This window comes from Gymnoscopelus microlampas (assembly GCF_963454915.1).
Source record: "Gymnoscopelus microlampas genome assembly, chromosome: 11".
Lineage (NCBI taxonomy): Eukaryota > Metazoa > Chordata > Actinopteri > Myctophiformes > Myctophidae > Gymnoscopelus > Gymnoscopelus microlampas.
The window spans coordinates 30,301,281-30,325,500 of NC_139948.1; the positions used below are offsets into that span (position 1 = coordinate 30,301,281).

Sequence of the window (24,220 nt, forward strand, 5' to 3'; positions counted from 1 at the left end):
CCTCATTATCATAACCCAACAGGTGTGGGCATGAGGAGGAGGAGGAGGGACTAGGACAGGTGGGTGGTGCTAAGGTGGTGGAGGAGGTGCTAAGGTGAGAACCAGGTACACTTAATGAACTGGAGGCGTGTCCACATAAAAACATAATTTTAACACTTTCTGTACACTTTTTTGAAAAAACATCTTCCTCCTAGTATAACCATAATACCTGATGATTATGTTTTAGGGGGGAAAAAATCACTGAAAATCACGGCACCCCGTCTTTAAGGAAAGGGAAGAAAGTTCCAACAATGAGGGTATCATTTCTGTTTTTTTAAGAATGACATTCAGACCCGCTTTACTGTCAGCAAATGGTATGCAGTGCACCGTAGCCCACAATGCTACCCCACAGAACTCACAAGATATTACTTTGGTGGTAAGAATAGCTAACAGCAGTGACCAGCCGAGGAAAGGGAATCACAGGGGTAACAAGGTTTGAAGAGACTGGTAATTAACATGTCTCCATGTTGTAATCAAGCTAAATGGTATGTGATTTGTTTTTGCATGATGGGGTATTTTAATGAGATGCTGTAGAAAAATCATAGCGTTCCTCCACAGAGCAGGTCATTTTTCATGCTTGGTTCCTTGGGGGCATATGAACATTTTAAACAGACTAAAAGACCTTTCCGGGGCTGGCCTGTGTGAGTGGGAAACTCAAATATAAAAGACAGAAACTGTGCACCACACGTGAGAATGTGGGAGCGTGTTTTGTCCATGAGAAAGACAATTGGAAAGGTCTGAAACTCAAGCTGCATTGGCACTGATCAGGGCCCAATCCATATGGAGAGAAAGTTCTTACTGGGAATATTTTTCCATTTTAAATATCTGCAAGCTTTAGCCTTCTCAAATATCATGAGCTGTAAAACACTTACTCAACTGTGTCATAACTCCACTGTTGATGTTAAGAGGGCAATATTATTTTTTATATGGATCACTCGGGGTCGGAGGCAGATATACATTTCATGATGATTTGGCATGTCCCTCAACAAGATATAGCACTAAAAAAGTGGTCAATTCACGGGCCAGGGTATCCAAGGTGACAACAACGTTAAATGTAGCCATTTTCTTTAGTGGAGTGTGGTCCCAAATCAGTAACAATAAACTGAGGAATTTCAACAGCTCTAATTGAACACAGACTACAAAAGTTATTTTGGAAAGACCTCAGTCTTCTTAACTTTAAAGACTTCAAACATGAATTGTTTAACAATTAGATAATAGGTTTAATAGGTTTGTAATATTGTAAAACAGATGTAATATATTTTCATATTATAGATTTGTGCAAGGACAATAAGCAGCTAATCACTATCTCTTCATTTATTTGACAATAACAAACGAAAAAACAAAAGTTAACAATAACAAATGTTGCTAGGAGGTTAGGAGGTAACGTAACATGTGCATGTGTGCCAGGCCAGCAGTTCAATGTTTTGATTGAGCACAAGCCACAGTGAGTCATTGTGAGCCGTTATAAAGAGGTTTTTATCTTTGTGAGGTAGTAAACTACGTCACTCCAAATAAGATTAGTATATTCACCATCCCTGCCCAACATCTCACAACTTTCAGATCAATAAGTTCCTATCATTGGTCCAAATAGACAACCACAGGTTATGGATAAAAACCAGAGTAAGCTAGAACCACAGCAATCACCTCACAGACAGATCTAACCTTACCCTTGACCAGGGATATGCTGCATCATCTATGACCATTCTACATAAACATTATGTTATGTAGAGTTAGTATGGAGAATTAGAGCTCAAATTACAATTCAAAAACTAACTATGGAGCATATGTCTCCGCCAGGCCAGGTAGTAGACGTTAACCTTAGCTAATCAGGATGAAATATGAAAAATCACACCCTGTGTGAAGGTAGCGGCGCCTTTGATATATGTGTACAGATTTGCGTGATGTTTGGACAAAATCAGTAGGAGTAATAGCATAGGCCTCCTGGTGCTGCAATAACGGGCAGGTTCTGCTCTGGCCTCCAGGGAGAGTGCGTGCACAGTTTCATGCCGATCGAGCCAACGGTGCCGGAGATTAGCTGTACACAGACGAACGGAGAAACACACACGCACACAAGGACGGACTGGGGCAAAATCATAGTCTCAGCCACACCTTCGGCCTGGCGGAGACAATAAAACACAGAGGTGAAGAAATGCAAGAGACAGAAACTAAATGCTAGGATACAGAAAAGGAAGTAGTTGGCTGACGTTTTGTGAGGAGAGAAAACAAGAGACTCTATTGCTGTATATGAAATGTCTATCTCCGGCACCTGAGGCAAGTCAGTGACTCTGGATTTCTGGGTAATAATCACCCACAGGAATGCTAAGCATGTCCGTCTGTGGTCAGTGGAGCGCTGGTACTTTCAAGCTGCCTCGCCAGTCGCCGTGCTCACCTTTCCTTCCCTGCCACCAAAGCCATTCGTCTTCAACCCCCATACATCATATCATGCAAGGCTACCATTCTTTCCTCCCTCCATAGCATTAATTCTCTGAGGAATGCAAACTCCAGGAAATACCAAGCCTTTACCTAACAACAAATACTCTACCATGAGTTTAACATGGAGGTGGAGCGATCTGGCAATGTTCAGGTGACATCCCAGCAGTGACTAGCCTCTCTGTCCATCTTTTGGTCACTCTGTTCTCTCCCCAGATCTCCTGATTATAATTAACCTCCAAAATGGAATGTGGGGAATTCAGGAGAGAGAGAGAGAGAGAGAGAGAGAGAGAGAGAGAGAGAGAGAGAGAGAGAGAGAGAGAGAGAGAGAGAGAGAGAGAGAGAGAGAGAGAGAGAGTCCACTGCCAGTCCAGTCAGCTGTGCCCGCTTTATTTTCCTTGTATCACATTTCCAGGACTAGCCGGATTTACATGGATTTTCCTCCCCCCCACTCCTCTCCGTCTGCTAAGAGGTGTTTAGTCTGAGGCTGTTTTTCCCAGCCACAGTCCTTGCTCTGTCTAAGACTCGAGGTGTTGCATCTGGAGACAGTGCCTTGCACCAAAAAATCCCCTTGAGGTGCCCCTTCAGCTGATGTTCTGTGTTGTTTAAGGCTCCCGCCTTGCTCTGGATTTGGGCAACCTGCTACATGTTAGACGTTACGTTACAATACAGAGAGTACAAGATACTCTGGTGTATTCGTCATCTGCATACAAAATCCCAATAGCATTTTTACTTAGCCTCTTAATACAGCAAAACTGAGGAACCGTACGATGTGATATTCATCTATGTAGTCTTGGAGGTAGAAAATTGCCATGGATTTCAGAATATTTGATGGACCATCTGTTAGACTCAGCTTGTACCTCCTGTTTTGTTTCATCCTATGATGATCATTAACCACTTAAATCCCATATGGTTGAGCGGAGTCCCTCAGGGCTCTATGCTAGTGTCCTTTCTGTTTTCTGTTTTCTGTAGAAAATAGCAGATCGACAAGCCTACACCGCGCGTTGTAAGCTTGTCGATCGGCTATTTTCAGCAAAAGCTTTCCCCACAATACAGATGCTGGGGTTTAAGTGGTTAAATATGTTATATCACTCACTGTAACAAGTATTCTAGTAATAAACAGCTAAGCAATAGCACTGAGTCTGAACCTAACTCCACTGTGATTTGTCAGTGACAGATGTAACCCACATATTGGTTTGGAGTTTTTATTATGCCATAGGTTAACAACAGCCATCTTCATGCTAGTTTTGAATCATAGCTAAATTATTTTGGCAAAGGTAGCCTATATGAAGTCTTTGTCTTGGAAAAAAACATAAAACGCAAAAACTTAGCCTTTAGGTGAAGATAGTGAATTTTGAATAGAAATGAAATAAGAGTAATTTTAGGAGATTGAAGAATAATTGGAATGATGGTAGGTTACACATGACAAGCAGAGAAAATCATTCAAAAGCAAACACGGCCACTTTCATACATGTGATGCTGGTCAGGTGCACATCATCATCATTACCTGGTTGCTCTCTAGCTCAGGGATGAGAGTTCTCTCTTCTCCGTCTGCAGCAGTAGGGCTACGACTTCTTTCACCACAGTAGCTTGGTAGATATGATATGGTCCACCTGAACCGTTACTCCCAGTGAAGCATCGCGATTTCTCTGTGCTTTACATTACATTCGTCAGGCCGACCGCACTGACATGTGTGTGTGCGGATGGCATAGTGGGGGGTCGCCCCCCAGGTGTGGGGGCGCTTGCAGGGGGCGCGCCTTCCGCGGTAAAGTTGGTAGCAAAACGATGTGATAACGTAACAAACCAGATTGTCACATGAGATCCTTGATGGTTGGCTTTTTGCGTTAAAGGGAGAAAATATGCCAGCCGAAGAATTCTACATCGGGCTTCTGAACACGTACAGCCTAAAGAACGGTCTGTTCAAAGACCACAACAGAACTTTAGCAAACATTTGCGACAGTCCCATTGCATGTCAACTAATGAGGCCTACGGCCCGAACTGGCGACGGTGAACACCACCGATCCATGGTCAGCACATTTTAGTTTTCACAATGATCACAAAAGGTGCAACAATAACCGTATTGCCTTTATGAAATCCATGTGTAACTGTACACCAGAGAGGAAAAGACCAGGCGATTTCCGTGATGTTGATGGCCTCTCTTCCTGCTAACTTTGCAGATTTCCCCTGTAAGGACTGTCACTTTTTCCACTACACTACTAACGTTATTTCTACTTAATTGTACATGCAGATGAATAATAACATGGTCCTGCCACCTCGATTCGCTTCCAACGTAGCCTACGTTGTTTAAGTGTTCGTGTTAGGCCAATAGTCGCTATAATGCTGTTATAATGCCCTCAGTGGAAAAGTGCTTCAGGACGCGACATTGTTGCAGGCGGTCAGACTGGTTGATCGAAACAGTGTAGCTGACATAAAAGCCTAATTATGTCCCCACAATATACTAAATGCACGCTGGTGGGAATCCTGGTTCAATGTAAAACTAAGTTTGGTCACTTCCATGGACAAAAAAAACAGTTAACAGACCTCTGCACGCATCAAACTTTAAGAGATTCCTGCAGCATTCGCGAGGAAGCCAGTCATCGCCAATGTGAAAAAAACGCCGTTATCTGTTGTTGCAGAGAAGATTAATATATATTAATATTAATAATAGAATTAGACGCGATGAAACGTCCACGACAGTCCAGGACCTTTCCCACCAAAACAAAGTGAAAAGAAACTTCAATACGTCAAACTTCCTGACAGAAAAAAGAGCGAGAGAAAAAAAAAAGCTCGCCACCGGAATCCCCTTTTATGCGTCCAACAAAACATGAAAAGTATATTCCAGGCTATGATTCCCAGGAAATAATGCCATGTTGTTTGTTGCGGCAATGGTCAAACTAAAAAGTTAAGATCTGGGAAAGTCCTAATTGTATTCTTGATTACAGAAGGCTAACTAAACTAAAGTAGCGTCGGTTTGTTCCTCTGTAGACCTCTCTGTCTCCAGGCAGCGCGCACACTATTTATATGGCGTTCAAACCCCCAGAGCTCAGTAGGCTACGAATGAAATGCACAGTGGTGGAATAAGTACTCACAATTCTTACTTAAGTAAAAGTATCAATACTGCAATGTAGAAGTACTATTTTTAAGAGTTTTTGTCAAACTCTTTTTACAAGTAAAAGTCTGTAATTCATTTCAAAATTGACTTGAGTAGAACAAAGTACAAAAGTTATGAAAATGTCTATGTCAATGTCTATGTCTATGAATTGAATACCAAGGCCCTGGAAACAAGACCGCAAGGACTTTCATGAACGGATCTGACAAAGTATTTTAAATGTAACTGTGCTGTTTTACATTTTTTTGCCTAATAAAATATTCAATCAATCAATCAATGTATGTTTTGTAATAATTATCAAAATCAAACAATATTTGCCTCAGAGATGTCATGTAGTGGAGTAGAAGTAAAAGTATTGAAAATTGGAAATACTCCACTAAAGTAAAAAAAATTGTACTTCAGTACAGTACTTGAGTAAATGTATACTTAGTTACTTTCCACCACTGGAAATGCATTGCATCCAACTCACTGCTGCTGTCTTCATCCCACTGCCTCTTGGTTCATCCCTCAGTCCATGGGACTGCCCTCAAGTTTTTGTATTGATAAGTCATATTGAAATATGATCTTTTCATGTCTTATATGGACTGTATGGATGTTTGTTCTTCTTTTAAAATTCAAGTATTGACCAATCTAATAATCTAATATATATTTTCAGCCAAACAAAATTATGTATTTGCTTCCAGATCAGCACTATACACATCAAGAGAAGTGTAAGCAATTAAGCTACATTAAAAAGAGCACATTATTGTTTTTGTAGGCTATAGCTGTAAAGGCTAACTAGGTAACTTTGAGCCTAAATTAAGAGCTGGCCAGAGCTCTTAATTGATCCCTCTGAACTTCGAAGGGGTTGTGCACCGAGTTGAGTCTTTCAGAGAGGGGAGGGGTGTGTGTGTGTGTGTGTGTGTGTGTGTGTGTGTGTGTGTGTGTGTGTGTGTGTGTGTGTGTGTGTGTGTGTGTGTGTGTGTGTGTGTGTGTGTGTGTCACACACAGATCAGAAAAGCTACCTTGTTGGCCTTTAATGACCCAATTTATTAAGGTCTGAGCTGAAGATACTATTGAGGATGGCATCTACTTTACATTTAATCTTAACTTACAAAATGAAATGACAACCAGTCACTCAACACAAGCATGTATTTTTTTTTAAATGTATTTATTTTTTCCAAAAGCATGTAGAAAATGAAAATTTAAAAACTATGGAAAGGAAATGCACAAACATGATTGCGTGTGTCTGTGTTGAAAGATAAAGGTTACATTTTAAAATGCTGTAAACCAACTGAGCTGAAATGAGGATGTAAGGAGGAGAGAGAAAAAAGGAAACACAGCCCAAACGTTCTTTTTGCTATAAGGCCACCTCATTCCACAGATCAAGTTTATAAGTTTACAATATAGAATACTTTTTTTTTTAAAGAATGCATACAGCTAAAATTTGTCAATGACAACAGTGACACCTGCATAAAAGACAAAAATTAAGTCAAACACTGAGATTTAGCACAAAACTAAAATGAATCACAAAACAAATAAGTCACAGAGCTATCATTCACCTGAGCCTCTTGGCACCAGTGTAGAAAAATGTACCTTCTGTTTCACTCTGCAATTCACATTGTGCAGTTGTACCTTGGCGCACTGCTTTACAGAGAATGACAGAGACAATATAGATGTAGTGGAAGTGGTCTATTCTAGATATCACATCCTTGGTTTCAAATCATGCAGGGACCCTTTTTTTTAAATAAATATAAAATATACACTCCGACCCTTGGAGTGATGTAATTAATGTGGATATTATGAAATCTGATCATAAAAATGAATGCTGGTTGTACGTATGAAGTATCCTTAGGTTTAACATTGGAACTCTTAAAATAAGATCAATTTCCATTTTCAACACAGAAAAATCCTGAGTGTTAGTTCAACTTTGAGTGTATAGATCCTTACAGGTCCATTACCCAGAGTTAAATGAACACAGAATTTAGCAGTGAAGTGGAGATAAGGAAATTCTTTTTTGGAGGTCTGTGTATTTAACAAAACTCCTGTTTGAAAAAGCATCAAGGTTTGCTATCATTTACTAAGGCTTCTCTTTTTCTTTCTTTTTAAACAAAAAAACAACTAATTTCTTTATTCCTATTATCCACAGCATGCTCAGATTCACAGTAAACCCTCAAGTCACAAAAGGTATTTGTGTCATTCAGGTGTCAGTCAAGTGTCAGTGGTTTTTAGTCTTTTAAACAATGGAGATATTTGAATGGCTTTAGTCTCATTCTTTGAGAAGAATGAAGGATCGAGTTGTTTTGTCCGACTAGTCTTACTTGCCTTATCAGGGGCTGCTAAATAAAAAGTGACTGATAGTGCAGAGGTTGCACTGCAAACTGAGGCAACTCGCTTATTCAAAACTTTGAATAAAAGCTGTAATGAGTTCAGGTTTCAGGGCAAAATTTAGCCCACATTTTGATATTGACTGTCACACTACCATCTCCCCAGCAGGGGGCAGTCTACACAGGGCTTTGGGTGCACTGCAAACTGCAGAAACCCCACTGGGGATCGTTGTTGCTACAAACCTCGTTTTAACAACCTCTGTTCAATTAAATTCAGTACTAAGATAGGCCTATAGGTCCAGGTGCTAAGAAGCATTTAGCTAATAAGACATGAGATGAGAACAGGAAGGCATTTTCTTTTAAAGCCCGATATACTACTTGGTCCTACAACGGTGTGGTGTGCTGAAAATAACCGACCTACAAGCTCAAAGCGAGAATGCTACTCATGAGCTTGTAGTTCTGCCATTTTCAGCGCACGACACCGTCGTACGGTACGATGGAGCATACATTAGGCATAAGGGGAACTATGTCCATGCTCTCTGGATGGGACTTAAGAGACATTCATAAGAATGATGTAAAATATGATCACATACTGTGCCCCCACAGTGGTTCTCCAGCTTACTAGCACACTCACATACAGCAGAGAGAGAAAAAAAAACATTATAAAGAGGCCTAACATTTTTAACAAATTATGGAATATGAATGCCATAATGTTAAGTGGGGTTTCTACAAGGGTTGAGCCCTATCCAGGAACATACTCACTTTTGACCCTCACAGGTCAGACACACAAGAAGTGGAAGTTAACAGATTCATCAACATAGCCAACAAATTCAAAACCTTTTGGATTTAGTTAGGCATTTTAGAATATAGAGATAAGGGAGGTTTATTGACAAGACCTACGTTTCCCTGTGTTTAACATCTTGCCTGGTGATCATGCATGGTCATATGTGCAAGGCAAGTACAGTAGAATATAGTGTGGTACGTTCACTAAACAGACTACAGCAATATGTACAGATCGTATACAAACGACAATCTTAAAAACCCATTAATATTTCAACTATAAAAGCTCAGAGAGCATCAACTTAGGCTGTGACATCAATCAAATCCAGCAAACACAGAGAAAGAAGTGCTTCTCAGAACTTTTAAAAACAGGTATAACTGATTGTTAATGAAATGGAAAAACACATGACTTAAGTCATCCACAACACAAGAGACTAACAGTTATAAGGGAATGGGTGATTTATACATAATCGACTATTTATAAAGGTCGATCAGTTTATGACATGTCGCTCGATATACATACCATGTATTTTCACATAAGTTTTGTCGAGTGGCACTTGTTGAAAGGGTCGTGTGAAGAGTATAAATTATCCGTAAGCCTAGTTCAGACCAAAGATTTGCGACGAGACAAAATAGTTTTAAGCCTGAAATGACCCTTTTAGGCTACTAAGACCCAATCCCAAAAAAATAGACATGCAAGAGAAAAAAAACTGTCATGCCTGTCATAAGACAAACAAAACATGGAATGAAGTGGAATGACTACTCCAGAGAGAGAAAGGAAAGAATGGTGAGCTACTGCCCATGTGCGCTCATTTTACAGTACGTTGTACCCTGTTTGTTTCTCAAATATTTGAAACCTGACAAACTGACGGTGTCATATTCTGACAGAAAAATCGAAATACTGAGGACAACCTTTTATTTGCGTTGTAGTTGAATGTGTAAAATGTGTAAAATGAATACAAAATAAAATAAAACTCTTAAGTTTGCAAGTGAAACCCGCCCCTCAGAACATTGACCTGAGTGTATGCTCTACTGCAAAGAGTGAATGCTTTATAGCCTCTACTGATATGTTTGCCTTAGCATACAGTTTACTTATGAAAGAAAAGATGCAAATTCAGAAAGTAATCAAACATAACATCAAACTCACTAAAAGCTAGTATGATTATAATCCCAAAACTCCAGCAAAAATGTAACGCTGGATTGTTGAGAAGGCATTTGGTCACAATCAACAACCAATTCCAAGTAGGAAAATGTCAAATAAAAATGTTCAAAAAGAAAATAAGATATGAAATAAAATAAAAAGCCACTCAATGTCTGGCCTGTCATTTACTAGGCGTTTGTGCATGCGTGTACCTGTGTTGATGACGTGGAAAAATGAAGCATGTGAAAGATTTAAGTGCACGCTCCATATGAGGCATGTGTTCTTTGAGACGAATTGGAGGTTTAATGTAGAATAAAAGGAGGAGAAAGGCAGGGACACTACGGGTGGGGACACAGGCAGACATGATTATGTGGTCTTCGTTATGGTCTCCGTCTCCTTGGGGGTCCAAAGCTCCTTGTGTTGTTTGCGTCCAAAGCCCTCGTCATAGTTGCCTTTGGCCTTGAAGAGCTGCTGGAAATGGGCTTTACAGTAGAATTCACCCTGAAGAGCTGCGAAGGTGCCAAGGCTACAGGGTGGGAAATTGTAGGGTCAAATAAAAACAGATGAGATCAGGAAAACATAACGTAAAGAAAGTTATACACAATTGATGGGAAGAAGGAGAGAGACTGCAGAAACTCACCTGAGTTTGGTGTTGCAGTGTTTGCAACAGAAGCAGTTTGAATGGAATATCTGACTGTTGGCAACCAGTCTCTCCATTGGGTAGACCGTCTTCTCACATGAGGAGCACACTTCCTTTTGAGTTTTAAAGCTGAAGGACTGAAAACATGAATGCACCATTTTACTACTGTGTCACCAAGAACCTAGATCCCAGGTGCTGTCTGGTGGCTCAACAAGTCAGTACATGATGCAACACAGAGATACTTGCAAACACCTTCCTTCCAAAAACAAATATGTAATAAAGTTGCATACATCTGGATGATATTGCAAGTAGAATATATGATCAGTTTCTGAAAGTAGTGAAAATGAATAGCTCCAAGGTGCTCTTTTTAAATTTCAAAGATGATGAGAATGAAAGGGATCGACTAGGACAGCAGTATCAGAGACGGGTTGATACAGGAACTGCTTGAGGCATATTTACCTTAGATCGCTGGACAGGTTTCTCTTCAGTGGTGGTGCTTCTGTTTTCCTGGGAGGAGAGAAAACATAATGACATTTAAGCAAATATTTCAGTAACAATTGATGGTGCAAATGCAAAGATAATTAAAGTCATGTGTCATTATGTAAATGACATAAAACATTTTTGTCACTGTCCTCTGATGGGGATCTAATAGTCCTTCCATTATGTCCTTATTATCAGTCTTTGCTCTGTCGTCTCTCCATCCTGGCCTCCATCTGTCTCCATGTGCACCCCTGAGAGAGGATCGTGTGCCTTCTGTCTGGGTATGTGAGCCGAGCTGTGGGACGCTCTGCATGGGGCTGCCCTCAACACTACAACATGGAACCAGCATCCAAATACCGAGTCATAGAACTGATCGTCACATACAGGTAATATACAGATTACATGCCAATGCCATGACCTTCGGGTATGGGAGACATCGCAAATAACATTTCACCCATGTGTGCAGCCTTTCATCTTCATGTTACTGAAGAAAATTATGATTTAAATATTTCAAATTGGATTTGGTGATAGATATTATTCATATAGGAAGACTGGACCAGCTTAACATCTACATATGGGGAAAAACCAAAGCAGTGCACACAAGCTCCCTTGTTACAGCTTCATAGTGTTCTTTTACTGTTCAGGCTCTGAAGATGACCCATAATCATATACCAAATCGGGTACTTTTCAAATTTCTGGCAGCCTTTTCATACAGGTCAGCAGACTCAGCACATTTTTTAGCTTTCCCTGCTGGACATTCTGCAGGCTAACCAACAGATGTGGAGGTTGTCACCTAATTGTAGCCAGGTCAAAAGTTTAAGTTTCAAAGGGGCAGATGAACACATCCCCAGGGCCCAGGAGGCCAGCCAGAGCAAAGCTTCCTGGGTCTCAGGTGTCAAACCTGGCCAGGGGAAGCTATTCTGTCTCAATGATTGAGCTGTACTGTACATCTGCCTGTGTTCCATGCCAGCAGCAACATGCATAACCACAGCATTTGAACCAGAGGAACAGGTAGTTTGAGTGGATAGTAAATAACACGCATGCCAACGCCATAAGCTACTGAAAACCGCCGGTGCGCATGGAAAGAAGGGTTCCTTCTGTTTGGGAAGTCCTTACTAACTTGACTTTACTAAAACCATGTTATGTAAGGAGGTCAGCTTGGAGAGGGGGAGGGGTCTGCCTCTCAAAGTTGGACAGGACAGAGAAGAAAGCCTCCAGGGAGACAACAGCTGAGCTCTGTGTTTGCAACTGCCTTGACTTGCACAAGTCCCTGCTTGTAGGTTTGGAGAAATGCAATGTGAACAGTGCACTGTGATGAAAACTTCCCCACATAACACTACAGTGATTGGCAAGCGTGGGAGCACCCCACTCCCTTCAACAGTTACAATTGTTTGAAAATGGAATCAGAGCTCCATTCATTCAACCAGTGAATCAATTATATTGCAACTAATAATATTAATACCAATATTTCCACTGAGGATAAATCCACCCTGTTCTACAGTACAAGTATCTGCAATGTCACTACAGCTGTGCATGCTCTATAATAGGCAACAGACCTACTGCATTAAGGTTGTGAAGACAATGAATATTATCTTTATGTGTTCAAGTTATTATCTTGAATGAACATTTTCCATTTTCCCACTGATTACTTTCAAAACTCTCCATCATCTTTTTTCGAGTCAATGAAGGGTCAGGAAGTTAAGCTAGGGGTTTATCTTAATTTATGACATGTTTTTGGAATGACTGGCACATTGAGAGAGTAAACCATGCAACTTCCTTAAGATGTAATCAGTTAACTAAACCATCCTTCTTCTCATTAGGCCTGGATCCTGATAAGCTCTGTATGCTATGCTGCTGCTAGCTTGCATGAGGGTTCACCCGTGGTTGGTTATCTGGCAAGGTACATGCATGTACACAAGGCATACTGTACACTAGAAAACACTACTTCCTGTTGTGTATTAAGCAACTACTGAGCTAGCATGACTTTACTGAGAATATTTTGTAACATGATGGAAGAGATTCCCAAAGCATTGGAAAATACCCGGTTCACCTACGTCAAGGCTTAAGGACATTATAAGGAAGTCAGGACATTTTGCATGTAAGAATAAATGAAGCAACAAAATACAAATTGCACTGAGGAAATGTTGATCCGAGTGAGGAGACAGCATTTCACAGTAAAATGGTCAATGTTCATTTTGCTCAGAGTATACAAATGAAGCCAAATGGGACTGTAAGGGTGCATTTGGTTTAATTTGTACACTCTCTTCGTTAAATGAAGACTGAGGATTTTACTCTGTACCATGCTCTTCCAGTAAACAACTAATCAGGTTCAAGAAGAGTGTGCGCACCTTCCGTCTTCTTTTGCCTTATATGTACATGAGAGAAAAGGATGCAATTGTCACAGAAGAGCTAGAACGTGGCAGGAAATTGTGATGACATGTCTGACATCCTCTGTCTCACAGAATCCCCCATCTCACAGAATCCCCAATGGGGTAGTCGATATTAATACCGGTAATCCATGTTCAGGTAAATCTATAATACATTATAAATAACTGAAAACAAAAGGGGAGTGCATAATACATCAGAAAATGTATTAGTCTTAAAGGTTCATGGTGCATCACTACCACATAAGTAAATACATAACTTGTGCAATAATGTAATACATTATGTATTAATGTAGCAATAACTTGCCAAACAAAGAAAACTTCAAACACAGTGCTATAATCAAGTCTCTCTTGCCCTTATAACAGTGGTTCAGTTGATAATTATGCACTGACAGCATCCTACACACTCACAGGGAGATTGAGATTGCAAGATTTTACTTTTAATTTCAAGAACAGCAGCATGAATCTAGGTGAGATCACAGACTGTAACTTTGCCTGTATGCAAAAGCAAAGCCACCCCCCCCCCCCCCCCCCAATGTTTTAGAGTGCTCGGTTGGCTGTTGCACACAGATCAGGGTTTGAAACTCTTCTGCTGAGGATCCTATAATCTTATTACTTTCCCAAATCCCACTGCCTTCTCTCCAAGAGCACAGGCCCCCGTAGAGTTTGCTGAGTGAACCCCCCCCCCCATCCCAAGTCTACATTGTAAATTCCTGAGTGTTAACTTAACTCTGAGAGTGTACAAATGGAACCAAATTAGACCCGATTTGTACATTCCGAGAGTTAAAATAACACTGGAAAGAAGGTTACACCGTAAAACCCTGAAACAGGGAGAGTTAAAGCCTATTTCGTGCTTCACTGTACTGCCACATCGCAACAGATTTTAAGAGATATGCAGAACGCATTGTCACTTAGAAATCTGTTATTTTTGCCGAGCGATATGGTCGTATGACAAAGTATTAGGCTCAAATTTGCAACCGCGTGGGAGGACTATGGTGTAGTTTACAATACATGCCTGCATATTAGCATAATGATGTGTGGACTTTAGTGCCCAAAAAGGCTCATTGTAAGCTTCACCGTTGACGCAATAAAAAGCTGTGGAAATCCAGAATGCACCAAGACGTAAACCAGGCCTCTTTCATGCCATATCAGTGTTTGCAAGCGATATCAACTGACAGAAATCAGGTTCATTTTTAGAGCCATTACAACACCACTTTGGAATATTACAAGGGAAAAATAGACAAATGTGGTTATGAGGAGTATGCATGCAAAGTGGAAAATGTTCTCCGCTCTCCAGTAGTGAAGTTGAACAAATCTACAACAGATATTCCTGATTTATACTTGGTTTAATGTGCAGTGTGCCACGCACTGAAATGTACAAGATGCTGCTTATAGATCAGCTAGTTTTGGTGCATAACACTGTTGTACAACTAAGTAAATTATAAACCAGGCTTTAGCAGACTGTAGGACAGGGATCCTCCAGTTCTCACTAAAGTTCTGAACACAACTAGCCCTACATGGCAAACATGGAGAGGTCTTATGCTAACAAACGTCAGTGGTCATTTATTCCAACATCTCTCCCACTCATCTCATATTTTTAGAACAGCGACCACCGTCTGATCCATTTGAGCGATGGAAAATAAACAGAACAAATATGAAGTACCTCATACTTCATACGCATCAAAACACCGTTAACAGGCCTACGGCTTCAAAAAACAATAACTCCAAATGATGATCTATTTCAAGTTGATACACGGCATTGGCCTTAAGTGAAATATTTTCCTACTGCAGATAGCATCTTAGATTGCACTTTTTGGCCATGCCCTGCAGGCATCGGCACCGCTCCAGTGATGAAAACAGCTGCCACAGGGTAGATATATAGCCTTGCCTAGACAGTATTCTTCCATTTATTGCTCCGAACATGAAGAGACAGAGTTTTGATAAGTTATGTGGGAAAAAGTACCTGTGATGAAACTCACAATACAACAGCGAGTACAATAAAGATAAAATATTTGTTTTGCACTCGGTACACAGCAATATAACCAGTGTTAAATTAATTCTGAGGATGTAGCAATTTCACTAATCTGGGTGATTAAGTATCAAAGGTACTGTAAGTTATATTTTTTTGTTTAAGTGTTAAATAGTTCTATATTCTCTAAAGTAATAATTTCTTTGCTATAGTGTTTCAGTCAGTAACAGGAGTCTCCCTATCTCTTTAGTAAACAGAATCCATTTTCAGGTCAGGATAACAGTCAGGAGATACGTAGATGGAAGTGCTTATATAAACAAACAAGCAGACACATTTGGACATTTGACCAGTGAGGAGCTGTCACCGGGAGGACGTAGAGCCTTCGTCCTACTCTTCCCGCCCAACACTCCCTGTCGACAGGTGCCGCCTCAGCCGTAGGATTACGTGCAGTGACACTTATCTCTTCCCCCATCAACCTCCCCCCCCCACCACCCGGCTTCCCTCCCCCCAACACAGGCCAATTGTGTGCGTGTAGACGCTTGACAAAGCCGGATGCACCACGGTGGATTTGAACCCACAACCTCCGCGATGGTAGGCAGGCACTTTACTGGAATTTAAATACTATCAAATTGAAGCTGATAAATGGGTACCCTCTCCTGATTGGATGACATTGGTGACCCACCTGAAATAAGAATGTGTTTACTGAAGAGCTGGAGAGACGGGGAGACCCCTGTTACGGAACAAACATTCTAAAGCAATGATACAGAATAGAGCTTAACAAAAAACTTTAACAATATCACTTTGACTGAACTGCAGTGCATAGGAAGGTTTATCAAATGGGACATTGGTCATTTCAGTCAACAGATGAGTGCTAGATTGGTGTGAAAACTATGTCACATGAATTGAGTAATGTGGAGGTGAACCAAACTAGTTCCCTTTTCTCACTTCCTGTGACGGAAACTACAATCAACGTAACAAGACAAAATGCACTTGTTGCTTTGGGTGCCATGTTTGGTCAGATAACTTACACAAGTCTGGGGAGGCTACTTCCTGTGAGGAAATGAAGTGTGTGAGATTGCTGCTGCAAGACAAGTGTCAGACAACGCTATATAAGGCTTTTCTCATCTTAAGTAACCACTTAGACCCATGTTATACCTTGTCGTATTGTATGATGGTGTCATTAGATAGGCAATCTACAAGCTCACAATGTATAAGCGTTGTGAGCTTTTAGTTCAGCTATTTAAAAGATATTTCTGGGTATTTTTCTGCCTTTATTCAGATAGTACAGTAGAGAGTGTGACAGGAAATGGGGAGAGAGAGACAGGGAACGACACGCAGCAAAGGCCGTCGGGGTCAGGAATCGAACCCAGGACTCGCTGTCAGGCTTAGGGCTGTCACGATTACAAATTTAAGTTGACGATTAATTGTCACTCAAATAATTGCGATTAATGATTTGGCCATTGAAGATTGGAACACATGAATAAAAAAATATTTCTTTTTGCCTTTTATGCTTCTGATCAAAAATTGCAAAGGGCAGATGACAAATAACATAAATATATAAACATAAATTATTGACATTTAATCATTTTATACATGTAAAAATAGCAGAAATCGTGACGCGTTGTAAGCTTGTAGATCAGCTATTTTTGCTTTTTTCAATATTTGAAAATGAGTCTTTCAACATGGAAATGATTATGCAAAAATAATTGCGATTAACTCAAATAATTGCGATTATACGATTATGTAATAATTGTGACAGGCCTAGTCAGGCTGCAATGGAGCTTATATGTGGTATGCGCTTAACCACTCGCGCCCCCCCCCCCCCCCCCCTTTTCATTAATATTGAACTATTTTTAAGTTTGTGTCTATTGTGACATGCTGAAAATAGGGACACCAGGTTGGAAGTGGTTAGAGTAGGATGAAATGCCAGCACTATGAATAACAGATGTGCCTTTTCTAATATTTCACCAGTGTGAAACAGGTTAGTTAAAGCAGCGCACAACTAATCCATGTTTTGTGAATGTGAAAGTGCAAACCAAGTGCTCTCTTTTACTCAAACAGCCTTTATGAAAACCGAAGGAGACAAATCCCAGAGATGTTCTTCATAGCAACACCTAGTTGTTATGTTAGAGAACTGAAGTCTCTGAGCAGCAGAATAACATCGCTTGCATTTTCACACAAGTTATTTTTTCTTTTAACCACATCCCTATATCTGGGTTGAGATAATAGGCAAAGTTTCAGCGAAAATAGACTATCTACAACCTCACAACGCATTTTAGTGCGTTGTGAGATTATACATAGATAGGAATTTTCAGCAAAGAGATTTGGTGTAGAGGGAAAAAAGGAGGGGACCATGTATAGACCCTTGGGGAACTCCGGTCAACAAGGTACGGTGTATAGGTGGTTAGAGGGCACACTACCGTTTCTAAACCTGAGATATGTTACGATCTCAAAACCTTGTCATAGATATCATTTGAACTTAAACAGTACTCACTAATGTGAATACTGCAAATAGCTAAGCTCTGTCTAATCAACCCAAACTTGTGGTCAAAGTTAATCATTCAACAAAAGCAGTGGACTGTAAGCAGTACTCTGATGCATTTATCCAATTTCTTACAGGATGGCTGTACTTAATAACATGCAAATTGGGAAGGATGTTGCTTACTATTTCAGCTGACAGGGAATGCAAAGCATCGGTGCATAGTAACTAGTATGTCATCTCTCTTACTAGACCATAATGAGGCCTTCTAATGACAATAATGCCAGTGTAATTATTCTCACTTCACACATTTAAAGTGAGAGAAAGAGTGAAAGGTATAGAATGTGTTCAGAATTTGAAGCAAGTATTGACTTGAACATGCAATAGCCCAGGGAGCTACTGATATCTACACCTGGAAGTCACTCAAGTCAAGATTAGAACCTGCCTTAAGTACCAAGACTACAGATGTTATCACAAAGATTGAGACAGAGAGGGACAGGCAACATTTCACAACTGAAGCCTGCTGGGGGATTGGAATTCAGGACAACAGGCCCCATCACGTCCACAACATCTAACATGCAAATATCTGGTTTACGTCTCACTACATTTTACACTACCCATAACAGATGGTTCCTGTTATGGGTATCCCTATGCAGCCCTAGCTGGGTTGAGAGAAAAAAAATAAAAAAATAATATATATATATAAAAGCTGATCTACAAGCTCACATGTTGCATCACAACGTGTTGTGAGCTTGTAGATCAGTTAAATCATTTAGAATTTGTTGTAGTTAAGTCAAGTGGTTAACCCAAAAGGATACAGGTTTGATTCCTGCAACTGCATGGGGCACCCATCAACAGCCACAAGACAAGACATAGCATCTTGCTTAAGGACACTTTGACAGGACATGTCTTGTCAAAGTGTCCTTGCGCAAGATGCTGAATCATGTAGAAAAATTGTTCAAAGATGACATGATGGGTGTTTTCAGCTACAGGGAGACACTGAACAACAACAGTCACATTTCAGAGTAGTCTCCAAAATTCTAAATGAGTCTCTGGCATTTCTGTTCCTGGTCATGCTCGCAGGATGTAATATCTGGGTAAAACATAGTATAAACAAAACACCAGATGAGTGGAAATGGCAGCACTCCAACCAAGAATCTGAGCTAAAATAATTTAGCTCAGATTCACATTGATACATCAAGGCGTTTTGGCAAATCAGCATAGAGCCTAGAGTGTCTGCTCTATGCCGAAACACGTTAGCAGCCGCCAGCCTGATGTAGCTAAATTCTCCATTTCCACTCATCCGGTGTTTCTTTTTTTAATACTAGCCCAAGTATTGACTGTAGATGATCACCCACAGTCAAGGAGACATTCAGAGGATGCACACCTGCTATACATTTTGATCATGATTAAAATATGTTAAAGTCCAGTGTACATGGCAATTTAAATGTATAGAGCAAGTTCACAAAAAACCTACTGACACAACAGATCACTCTACGTAACACTAAATACAGAGAAAACTGAGAAGTTTGGACAATACAGCCTGGACAAATCCTGTGATACCACGCGAGAGAGTCTCTCAGGTCCCTTTGGAGCAATTAAATGACAATTATTGGATTATCTTCGTCATCTTACTGGAAATGATCACTGTGGGCAGGAATTGCTTTTTAGGCCATCAGAGATTGGGTTTAAACTAAGTGAAGTTCGGTACTTAATATTAATGTAACTGGCCTCTTAATTGAAACAAAGTGAGTTAAGAACAATGCACCTACAAATGTTGGCGTTCAATGTGCAAATCATGCAGTTATCATGATTTGTGTGCGTGGGAACTCATTTTAAACAAGCTTAGTGCTTTACGAGTTATCCAATTTAGTAGAAGTTGTATTGTGAATTGTACTTCCATGTACTGTTTCTCATGTCTTACTAAATAAGTACATCAATCAATCAATGTTGTGGAAACTGTTAATCTGACCATACTGCCTGAATCCCTTTCAATTGTAATTTCTGCCACCCATTGTTCATTGTAACCCTCCTCAAACATAATGGCACTTTCAGAAATTCACAACAGATCGGGTTTGTATGCCAATCATTACCATTAACAGAATAATTTATGGCAATGGAAAACACATCTTACTAGTTCTCATTGAAGCCTCATCTTTCATTCTGATTAAAGCCTTTAAAGTGTAAAAAGCCATTCCAGTTATATAGTAAATCAATCTAGAATACCAGGTGGTCAGTCTGTGCTGTACTGTACCCACAGTACAGACAGGAAGCCCAGACAGATCCTTGACCGTTTTTCGTGGTAGTCAATGAAAATGACCATAATACCCACTTGCCCCTCACCGCCACACAGGCCAAGCCTATCATTATACAGGCAGCTGTAGATGTGGCATCTTGAATGGATAAAGCAGTGGTTTGACAAAGCCACAGATAGGTTTGTAAACTGGTTGACAAAATACACATGGTGGAGAATATGTGACGTTAAACGTGTGTACATCCTTCCGCCAGTGCATCTAACCAGAGTTGCCATGTCCGCTTATTATAAGCGACTTTTCTGTAAAGTTGCTTGTAAATATTGGTGATTGCAGTCTTTTGAGCTTGTTTCTTAACTGTAGTTGCTTATTTGGGCTCGTTTCCAATGTTTAAATTTGTATTATTTATGGTTGAAACCAGTGATTCTCAAACATTTTTCATGTCAAGGACCACCAAATTAATATGAATTTGTCTGCAGACCCCCCGTCTGGAAATATTTTGTTCCAGGGACACCCATATCACATTTTGAGCTTGTCGATTGGCTATTTTCAAATAGCCAATGTATATTATGTTTAAAGGGCGAAGCGAAGGGCTCGCAGCTCGCTTCTTTTGGGCTTGGTTGCTTGTTTCTCCCGCAACACCTGGCAACGCTGCATATAACCAGTCTAAAAAGCACCATCAGGTCATTTCACCAAGGGTTTAATCCAGTCGCTTCATTCATTCAGTATTATCGCAGCTATCCATCTCGACCATCAGTGGTCAATGAGTTCATGCGCAGCAGCACTGAATGCACAGACAGAACAGAACCCTCTTCTTCACTGGCTGTTGTACTTGTTGTATACCTGCTTTACAGACATTTACATAACACCGTGACTAGACTAGATCAGGTCCATGCACGATTATATGAGAATCTTCCACTTAGAACTGTGCCACCACCACCAGGCAGCCCAACAGCACGGCCAGGGGATCACATCGATCACCATCAATCACACTACAGAATCTGAGAACAAAATTCTACCGAGGAAGAAGAGGTCAGATCCAAAGACCAGTCGAAAACTTCCATAGAAAAATAGACCATTAATATGGAGGGAAGGGGGGGGGGGGTGTATAGCATCATATTATGCAATCAACTTTTCACGAGATTACCTTCGTGAGTGATCGTCATAATTAGCAAGCAAGCTAACGTGAACTCACGTTTTTAAAAAAATGTTGAAATCTGAAGCGCGCAAAGCAGAATATTATAATATATGATGAACAACACAATCGGCGGCGCCTCGTTTAGACGCTCTTTGATTAATTAGGATCGAAAATAAAACCAAACGTCCTCATCCTTAAAGCCCACGTTGATGGGTCAGATAAGACAGTGTGTATGTATGTATGCGGCTCCCATGGTGGGGGGAGCTAGCTTTAACATTAGCGGGTGGACGGACATGAAGCTCACCTCATCATCACACAGAAAGCAAGAAATCTGGCTCGCCGAAAATAGCCGATCTACAAGCACACAACGCGTCGCCTTGCGACGCGTTGTGTGCTTGTAGATCGGCTATTTTCGGTAAATCAGGCTAGAAGGAGGAGAGGCTGCAGAGACACAGACACACACCAATGGATGAGGAAACAACGCTTACCATCTGTGCTCCTGTCTCAGTCTCAAAACGACGACAATGTGGGCTCCGTTCACACAATATTGCAGACGACAATGTGCTGCGCGCTCCGTTCACTCAATATGCAGAAGCGGACGTTAACGTTCTTCTCGCTGGTTTCCGCGTGGATGTGTGGTGGATCAGTGTGTGTGTGGCTTTGTTATAGATGAGCTTCTTGCCACACAGACAGACCCCGGCGAGTTACCTCCTCAGTCAGTGAGCTCGGTGCAGCACCACCCCTCCTCGTCGTCGTCTCGTTTTTCAAGTCGCTTTCCCACTGGTTTCTTTTTTTTCTCTTTCTTTTTCTTTTTTTCACATAATCAGCAGGAGATTGCACGCTATTGGTTGTTCATATTTCTAGCCCCCACCCCTCCTGCTCCTCGCGTGCCCCCTCCCTCATCACCAGCCCCTCTACTGTCTGACATGCACGATGCTAATGAATATAACTTAAGTCACATCTCCTACGGGCACGCCGCTTTTAATGCATTCCAAATTGATGATTAGATGGATTATAAAAACAAAAGCATGCATAAGCTTGACATAAGGGGGAAGGGAAGAAAGAAAAACAAATCATTTTACTTGACAAAAAGTCCAACAAAGACATCAAACAATGACAATCAAAACACTCTGTAAGCTTTCAGGTCTCAACTGGGCTCCTGCTGTCAAACTGATATGCCCATATATGGAGATCTCTATCTGTCAGCGAGTCCTTGTCCCTTTTATACCCATATTATATGGGTATAAAATACAGAGATATACAGAGATATCCATAATGGATATTATCCATAATGGATATCTCTGTATCTGTCAGTCCTTGTACCTTTTATGCCCATATATGGAGATCCCTGGTGTCATCAGTACAGTATATGCCCATCTTTTATTTTTGGGGCGGTGTAGCCGCCCCCTATAAGTGAGTTTTGGACACCGACCAAAAAATTTGTGTACCCCCTAACCCTTCCATTGTTAATGCAAATCGATACTTTTTTCATATCAGCCAATCACATTACAGCTAGTGTCATCACCACTAACTGTAATGTGATTGGCTGACTAAAGTGAGTCATGTTGTGATGACCACACACCGCCCACTTCACACTGGGTGTGATTTTTTTATTGTATTTTATTTTTTTCATTTTCCAAAAAAAATATTAAAAATAAATGAAAAAAGTAATTGAAAAAACACGGCCCCCTTGCGTATTAGGGGGGCAGTAGGAGACGGGTGAACCAAGGATGGGTGTTTTTGATGAATCTAACATGTTAAAAATGGAGTTTGAAGTTATATTGGGTTTGTATAGGAAGGGGGCATGTGACATGTCTGATAAAATGAATATCTAATATCTAAACACTGAATCAAGCAACTTAAAAACTGTCTGGGGGGCTCACAAAAGCCTGAGTAGACGATACAATCACCAAAAGTTTTTTTGAAAGTGAAATATCCCTTTAAGTCTAGTATCTATAAATCCACACATTTCTGTCTGTCTCTCTGTATGCTTATGACCATATGAAGATTCCTGATGTCCTCAAATATGATGGCCTCCAAGTAGCTACATAAGTGGTACTGAACTTAGTAGCCTACTCTGACAAGGGGTATAACCTTACTTTTAATTCTATGGGTATAACGGGTAAAGATATAACATAACCGAAGGCGGCATGTGTTTCCAAACAGGCATTGCACTAGTCACTAGTGTAATAGTAAACATTATGCAGACCTTGTTGATACAGTATACTAAGCCTACAAAACAATGTAGACAATGCATAACATAATTTCAGTGGTCTTAATCACAGTCTATGGTCTTAATTAGTTACAAATAATATGGGCCCCACTCCTTTGGGTATTTATCACATACTGTACAGGTATTTTATTTAAACATAATGTGTGAAGTGTGCCCCCACTGCATTTAACCCATCTAGCAATTTTGGGAGTAGTGGGAGTCTCTTGCTCAGAGACATTTCGACACACAGATCGGGTCCAGGCCATGAACCAGGAACTTTCTGTTTCCCAGACGGCCTCTCCTGGCCGCCCCTACTTGAGAGACTTCCTTGGTGTATGTATAGAGTCAGGGGTGACCCAGTCTGTAATTGAAAGCAGAAGTGCAGGCTGTCACTTCAGGCAGAGTGGTCTCGGGTATGGGGGAGGGTGTTCATGAGTAGGACTGGTGTGTTGAGGAAATCACCTTACTGTTGGCAGAGATTACTTATTAATCCATTCAGACCTGAGGCCGATTCTGAAAACACCTTCTAAATCCTGACCTAAGTTTTCTGAAAAACTTCAAGTATTTATTCAAAAATTACAAAAAAATGTACGTTGCTATATACTGTACTGCAACAACCCCCAAAGGGGTTCTCGTCTTGAAAGGTATAGTTACAAGTAGGGGTTCCCGGCCCTAAATGGGTTAAGTTTCACCCGTCAGTATATATACACACAATTGCACAGGTTTAGCACAGTTATTCTGGTCTTAACAAATCAATTCTCCACCTAAAATCTATTTCAGGCAAGAATCTTGGCTACTTGGGGAAATACTTTCTAATAATATAGGCTAATCCTTCTCCATTGTGTAAATGGACTAAATGGA

The 24,220-nt window shown here is 40.6% G+C and overlaps 2 protein-coding genes across 4 annotated transcripts in view; both read right to left on the reverse strand.

Annotated features, from left to right (window-relative positions):
* The window catches only part of map3k3 (mitogen-activated protein kinase kinase kinase 3), a 26,509-nt gene extending 21,047 nt beyond the window's left edge, over positions 1-5,462 (reverse strand). For all 3 annotated transcript variants that reach the window (XM_084070952.1, XM_084070950.1, XM_084070951.1), the window contains exon 1: positions 3,977-5,462. The gene's annotated coding sequence lies outside the window, so the exon portion shown is untranslated. The remainder of the gene's footprint in view (positions 1-3,976) is intronic.
* A 3,294-nt stretch (positions 5,463-8,756) lies between these two features.
* On the reverse strand, positions 8,757-21,920 carry limd2 (LIM domain containing 2). Its single transcript, XM_084070974.1, has 4 exons — positions 21,636-21,920; positions 10,905-10,952; positions 10,446-10,582; positions 8,757-10,331 (listed from the first exon to the last, which is right to left on the reverse strand). The coding sequence occupies exons 1-4, from the start codon at positions 21,636-21,638 to the stop codon at positions 10,172-10,174; spliced, it is 348 nt and encodes a 115-aa protein (XP_083927100.1). The 5' UTR covers positions 21,639-21,920; the 3' UTR covers positions 8,757-10,171.
* Between the last annotated feature and the right edge of the window lie 2,300 nt (positions 21,921-24,220).

Excerpts from the sequence above, each read along its gene's own strand:
- limd2 (XM_084070974.1), bottom strand. Across the intron at positions 10,583-10,904 it reads AACCTGTCCAGCGATCTAAG|TCCTTCAGCTTTAAAACTCA; the intron begins GTAAATATGCCT and ends TCATGTTTTCAG. Across the intron at positions 10,332-10,445 it reads CACTGCAACACCAAACTCAG|CCTTGGCACCTTCGCAGCTC; the intron begins GTGAGTTTCTGC and ends CCCACCCTGTAG.